The following is a 7,311-nucleotide window of genomic DNA, read 5'->3' as shown; positions in this document are numbered from 1 at the left end:
AACAGGTGGGCGACAGCTTCCCTTCTTCGGGAAGTAAAGCTTAAAAGATATATATATACATATAGAGAGAGAGAGAGAGAGAGAGAGAGAGAGAGAGAGAGATGAGAATCTTGGGTTTCAAGAAATAATCCTAAGAAGGCACCTAAAAATGGGGTATAATCCAAATTCAATTTAAAAAAAAAAGAAAAGGAAAAAAAATAGCAAAATCGTGATGCAACGTTGTCATTGTCTGCAGGGTAAATATGCATCATCAACCATCACAATCTATTGAAAACCCAACAAGCTTAAATTCGTTAATGGTGGTTGTTAAGTTGGTTAAAAGGCACCTAATCGAACTGCAACATTGAAGGCGTTCTTCTATCATCCAACTGCGACATCTCAACAAAAGTTTATAGCTTCATCATTATATATTATTCAGTATTTTATGAAGGCCGCTCGCTTATTTGTTACTTCAGGGCCCAGACTACGACCCCATGCTTTAATTTGTTTCTGGGTTCTTTAGTATCATATATCTGAAAATAAGATCAAATTCTTGAAAAAAAGATAAAAACTTTTTAAACTTTATTTGATAAATATCCAGGTTGTTTCTACTCAATGAAACTTAACAGTTTCAAAAGCTTATTTATAATTACTTCATTTCATGTTGTCCAAAATTTAAGTAAAAAATAGAAAGAAAAAGAAATATTCAAATTTGAATAATAGAAGTCCAAAATTCAAGCATATACACCTCAGCATAAAATGGCTACCAACCCCACCCCTCGGGCCCTTCATCTCTGTTGGCCAATTGGTGTTCTCTTTCTCAAGCACAGCTGGTTTCACAAGTGAGCAAAAATTCATTTACACTTACCAAACAATTTTGTCTTAACATCAGTATTGTATTAGAATTTTGCCTAATAAGACAACTTAAGTGAGAAATCACCCTAAAGTACTTGGGTTTTTGTTGCCATTAATTTGGATAATAATGAATGAAATAAAGAGAGTCAAGATTTAATGACACGATTAATGCCTACTAATTTGTGGTACCAGATGCTATTGATACTAACAGATGAGGTTATTTAAGGCTTAATGATACGATTAATATCTTATATTTGATTATATTTTCAATTGAAATTTTAGTGTGATTTATTTTTGTTTACACCAATTCTGAATTCAATTTCTAAATAACCCTTATCACTACTCTTGAAACTAACAACATTCTATTATTAATTTGTAATGGAGAAAACTTTGTAACATTTCAAAATGATTAATCATTGGAGTTAGGACTAAACATTTTACATTGGCAAGAATCATTTTCCTTTTGTTTATGATTTAGGATGTTGTTTAAATTAAGGGAGTTGTTGTAGGGATAGTTAGTGGACAAAGTGTAATTGTGATTTATCTAATGATTCCTAATCATCTAAATTATAGAATTAGGCCAACTAACAATATATAATTAAAATTAGAAAAACAAGCATTAAATTTTTCTCAAAGCACATGGACCATTCACTACCAACTGCATGTGCATGGATAACCAAACTTCTTTCCTACTCTTTTTCTCTCTCAATTAAACATCATTGTATCTAGCACTGTCATAAGATGCCGTGTCCCCTACTTTGTTTGTTCCTACTAATCACCTGCATATCCAATCAATTTCTTACACATTATGATCATTCTTTTGTTCATAGAATGGTTAGCTGGTACCTGAATCATTTTTTTATGCTTGAATTACCAATTTAACACTTGGATTTGGGGTCCCCTAAGAATCATATTACATTAGATTCTTAGTTTTTATGACAATCTTTCAAACTAATCGGTTTAGAATTATATCAACAATTACCATAAAAAATCATTAAAAATTCAACTACCCACACATGGTGACACAATGAGACTCAAACTTATCCTCCCTTCAAACAATAATATGATTTTTAATCCTAGTGATAAATTGACAAGAACTAAGTTAATTGTTGTTCAAAGAAATGAAAACTGCCTGTGTTGTATCCAACTTATGTCTACATACCTTCAGCTTGAAAACTACAAGTTAAAGAGTTATTAGAATTTGGAAAACAAGAACTAGCCTGCATAGCCAACTTCGCAAACCTACTATGGAGATAAGGACCTGTGTACTCAAGCCAAAGGGTTGTTTAACTTCAGTGCACCGTAACACTGAACATCATCTGAACTAAAAATATGAAGGTCAATCGAGTTTCCATCGCTGGTTCCAATGGTCTTCCAAAGTTTGCTCCTGCTCTAGTTTCCTTCTTTTTGAATCCAGATGTTTGTTTCTTTTTAGAGATGTATTTTGTTTTACACTAGACTCTTTCCTGAGCAATGATGGATGAATCCTTTAAGTAAACAGAAAGATGGCAAGAAAGTATGAATTGCTCACAATGAGCAAGAATGTACAATTTACCTCTTCTCAGAGCCAACCGTTTGTTGATCAGGCTTTTTGGATGCTCCATTTACTAATTTGGAACTCATTTCCCCTGCATTTACAACATAACTATCAATAACAGGATATTGCACAGATTTGCAACCAGCATTAGCAGAGACAGTTTATAATCAAACACCTGTAACTGCATTAAGAAACCTTATGCCTTGAGAGTGTCTATTTGTTGTCACTTTATCTCCATTTCTGCTCATTCAAATGCAGTTCACACTAATCAGTTGATTCTCAACTTTGTTCCATCTTCAAAGGGGCTTATAGTTGCAGAAGAAATATAACCAATGCTATCAGTTACATACCTTAATGCCTGTTTGAGTGCATCCACAGATAGTAGTTTAACTGGCTTAGAGGCCTTTTTCGTGTTTGTTCTATCAGATAGAGGATCAACCATGTATATTCCTTCCGATCTAGGAGGATTTCTAAATGCTCTTCTCAAGTTCCTGTACGATTAGAGAAAAGAATGTCAATAATGAAAATTAGAAAAGGAATAAATTAAGCAATTTAATTTAATACGAGGATACAAAAATGAAATGGAGCATTGATCACTTACCCTCCCATTAGCTCAGTCCGCTTTGTGGAATATCTTTCTGACGTTTTCTGCAGAACATAACAGAAAAGTGTTATCTACGGGTAATATACATCCTGCTCCCAAGAGATAAAGATAAAGAAATGTCATGCCTACCGATTTGTGATATTGACAATAAGTGCCTTTACGTCTGAAATAAATGAAGACATTATAAGTAAAAATATAAAGTGAGAAATTACAGAGACAAACATACAAAGAAAGCTGGATAACTTAGAGCCTTGTGTTCAATTGATTAAAGAGTTGTTTAACAAGATGCATGACAAAACATAAGTGCCAAATTGCATTGGTCGAAAAGCATAAGGCTGACAAATAACTTCAAAAACAATCTAAACAAAGAGAAGTCATGATTTCACATCTAATTTTATATCAAAGATTTTCTAAAGAATCAGTTTTATTTACTTCTTGCACAAACCAGACTCCTTAGACCTGAACCTACCAAGAAATTTTCTACAAGGGTTAGGCATTTCTGCTCTTCCGACCCGATAGTTACCATGCACTACAAGCAAACCGCTAACAAGGTAATGAGTACAGGAAGTTTATAATCATGGATTGTTGATGATGCAAGCACAAGAAGGACGGGCCATAACCATTCATTTGGAAGCTCACTAGCATCATCCAAATCACTTTTCCATTTAAGCTTCTTTTTGCCAGTAGTAAACGCTGAAACTAGATGCTGAGAAGCTTGTTACTATAACATTACTTGGATTAATCAATTAGAACATATACCATTAGGTGCAAAATAAGATGATTCTCTCAATCCCATTTCTTGGCAAGGTAGAGTATATGTGATCAATTGTTCAAAGAAAGTCAATATATCAAAAAACCCTAAGCAAGGCTTGTAGCATACTGCATACTTATTTACAACGATTGTGCAAGCCGTCCCATCTTTTCTTCTTCCCTTGCAAACTCCATAGTCAGCTGAAGTGCCAATCTTTAGAATTTGGTTGGGCGCAGCAACACTCAAGGAAAACCCTGATCCCTACAAAAAAATACAGAAGATATCACTTTCTTCATGAAGGGTACCCAACAGAAGCCAATTAAAGTACGACAAAGTTGATACCTTGGTGTCTTTGCGAGCAGTGCAACTGAATAATGCAAAAACGGTTCCAACCTGCTCCTTACTGTTCTGCTCATAAGTGTCACCAAACAAGAAAAGAGAGACAGCATTTTCATCTAAGCACCCAATTTTCCATATGCTATAGCTTTTCCCAATAGAGCTAGTCTTTGGAATCCCCTTTTCAATCAGTACTCCTATGGTTGCCCAACATCCATAAAGGGTGTCTCCCACCAACAAATTCCTGTAAATAGCCAAAATATATTGTCACCTACCTCATGAAGTTTATGCATAACTATGTTTCATTGAGGGCTTTGCAAGTAATATTCTCGCTAAGGCAACTTTGAAGGGAACTTAACATCAAAAGCAGGAGAACTAGCTAGCTCAAATGGCAGCATTCTCCCCTGTAAATGATCTATATGCCATCAGTCATAGTGTTGAGTCTTATTTAGACACTCTGAGATCCCACTTCATGAACCCACTAAAGAATCTCAGCAGAATGGAAAGACAACCTCAACCAAAGACAATATCAGATTTGTTGAGGCCTGAAGGTCAGACCCCTCAACAGAATTCTAGCAATAAAAGCGTATGTTACAACTAAAAGAAGTAAAATTGCATACTTCAAAGTCGGTAGCCGAACAAAACGTATGTCAGACAAGTGCTCACTTAGCTCTGCAGGGCTGACCAATTGCTTCCTAACAAACAGAAGAAAAGCATAAGCTAAACATGAGAAAAGAAGTATCAAAAGATAATTGTCAGGGCTTTTCCATTTGACACTTGGCATGCATGGCTAGCTTTGAGGAAAAATAAAGCATGAAAAGAGTGAAATCTTTTAGCCATTTTTTTGCCTCCAATAATCACAATAGTCACCCAAATCAATCCTAGTCATTGTTAGTCTGGTTTTACCTTATACGCAAACCTGAAAACTTCTCAACTTGAATATCATTTGAACTCTGTGGCTTTGGCTTAGCATATCTCTCAACTGATTTGGGTTCATAATCAAGGCAATCTTCGACAAAATCCTTAAAAACAGACAAGTCTGCTTTCCCTCTTCGCCTTGGCGATCCATCATCTGATTGGTAGCCTACAAAATTTGGCAAACTAACTTGTAACAATAAACTGAGAGATACCAATTACCAAATTCAAAAGCAATAAAAAGAATAGGCAAAACCCAGATGTGAAGCAAACCACAAATAAAAGAAAATTGGGAAAACGCAGAGCCAGAGCCAGAGGCAGAAGCAGAAACCCAAATCCCAAAAGGGGAAATAAAAGATACCCTGAAGGGCTTTATAATGAACAAATCCAAAATAAACCCAAAGCAAAGTGTGGAAAAAAATGTAGCGTGACGAGAAAGCGTGGATAAGTTTACCTGAAGATTGAGAGTGGGGACTTGAAGGGGAAGCAGGAGGCGTTTCCAAAACCCTCTCTTGAAGAGACAAAAGGAGATCAAGATCGTCTTCGTGGCTTGTCATTGGTAGTGATGTTTGAGTAAAACAGATTTAGGCTAAAACGACAACGATTTTAAAGCTCTCTTTTTATCAAATGAAATGAAATAATCGAAAAATATTTAGTGTAGGTATATATCAGGGTTTTTTCATAGGCATTCTGGAGGGATTCTTGAAAGACGTTTTGGAGGGAAATAAACGAGGTTCGCGACTTGGTCGAAACTTCATCTACCGGAATATAAAACGCAGCGTTTTGCTAAATTAAGTATACAATTTTCTTTCTTTGCCCACATTCTATAATTAGTATAATCTTTTTAAATTTATTCTCATTTAAATACATATATTATAATAATTATATTGAAATTTATAAAAATAAATTCAACAAAAATGGAGAGAATAGAGAACCTGATTTCCTTTAAAGTATTCAATTATTTGCAAAGAAGCACGAAGAAAATTAAAGCATAGAAAGTCATTAACGCCAGTGATAAGGGATAACTTCCTAGATCGTGGGTTTTGTGGTGGCTTATTTAGTGAGGAAAAAGAGAATTCCAGATTTGACACTAATCAAGACTACGGATCAAGTGATTCACTGCTCAGCTAATGAGGATTTTAAGGAATGAATAGCCTCTTTTGTTTATGTTTAGCCTTCTTTTGATGCTAAGAATCGGTTTTGGGATAATATGATTAGTTTTTTAGGTTGTATTACTCAACCTTGGACTGTCACATGGGATTTTAACGACTTTGTTTTTCTGGAGGAAAGATGTTGTGGGCATGGCGATTATTTTAAGCATTTTATGCAATTTTAGGATCGATGGAATTTTTGTAATTTGTTTGATGTGGGTTATATGGCTTCAAAGTTTACTTGGGTTTTGAGAGTCCATGGTGTAGTTGTTTTGCAAGAATGTTTGGATTGTGTTTTAGTACATGCTCTAACCTTGCATTACTTCCTAAAATTGAATGTTGTTAATTTACCCAAATTATATTCGAATCATAAACCTATACTTTTTGTTACATATGTAGGTCGTGTATGCCTTCCCATGAAGATTATGCATAACTATGCTTTATTTAGGGCCTTGCAATTAATATTCTAGCTAAGGTAACTTTGAAGGGAATTTAATATATATATATATACAAAGGAGAACTAGCTAGCTTAAGTGGTAGCATTCTCCTTCATAAACGATCTATATGCCATAGGTCATGGGGTTGAGTCTTGTTTAGACACGTTGAGATGCTCACACTCTATAAACCCAGAATGGAATGTTGTTAGTATATATAACCAAATTATATTCGGATCATAGTCCTATACTTTTTGCTACATACATAAGTTGTGTACGCCTCAAGGATAAAAGGTCTTTTTAGATACAAAGCAGCCTAGTTGACTATTAATGAGTTATTTGGTGGTTTTTAGAAGGGTTGGTTGGAAAATTCTAAATCTTTAATGATGGAAATCGTTGGAGGTTACCAATATGGTCAAAGAATGGAAAGGAGTGCACTTCGATAACATATTTAAGAAAAAAAATGAACTCTTTTACAAAGACTTCATAGTATTCAAAGATCCTCAATGGATCATTTTTCTATGCTTTTACAATAGTTGGAGGTAGATTTGGCTAAGGATTACCAGTGGGTCTTTGCCTAGGAAAAATTACTTTGGTTTAAAAATCTCGTGTTGATTGGATCGTTAATGGTGAGCTTAAGAGTAAATTCTTTCATTTGTAAATTATCATTAGAAGAAACATGAATCAAGTGAAAGGATTATTCATAAATGATCAATGGGTGACAGATTGATCCAGGCACATCGACATGT

At 34.7% G+C, this 7,311-nt stretch overlaps 1 protein-coding gene across 1 annotated transcript; it reads right to left on the bottom strand.

Moving 5' to 3' along the window:
• Positions 1 to 1,866: 1,866 nt before the first annotated feature.
• LOC107916885 (protein MCM10 homolog) lies at positions 1,867 to 5,746 on the bottom strand. Its single transcript, XM_016846255.2, has 11 exons — positions 5,432 to 5,746; positions 4,969 to 5,146; positions 4,683 to 4,757; positions 4,069 to 4,306; positions 3,863 to 3,987; positions 3,105 to 3,138; positions 2,973 to 3,019; positions 2,722 to 2,862; positions 2,547 to 2,611; positions 2,390 to 2,462; positions 1,867 to 2,300 (listed from the first exon to the last, which is right to left on the bottom strand). The coding sequence occupies exons 1-11, from the start codon at positions 5,532 to 5,534 to the stop codon at positions 2,174 to 2,176; spliced, it is 1,206 nt and encodes a 401-aa protein (XP_016701744.1). The 5' UTR covers positions 5,535 to 5,746; the 3' UTR covers positions 1,867 to 2,173.
• Between the last annotated feature and the right edge of the window lie 1,565 nt (positions 5,747 to 7,311).

The sequence above is a fragment of the Gossypium hirsutum genome, chromosome A01, assembly GCF_007990345.1.
Source record: "Gossypium hirsutum isolate 1008001.06 chromosome A01, Gossypium_hirsutum_v2.1, whole genome shotgun sequence".
In the NCBI taxonomy this organism is placed as follows: Eukaryota; Viridiplantae; Streptophyta; class Magnoliopsida; order Malvales; family Malvaceae; genus Gossypium; species Gossypium hirsutum.
The sequence above is the reverse complement of the archived record's forward strand: the minus strand, read 5'-3'. Positions and strand labels throughout refer to the sequence as shown.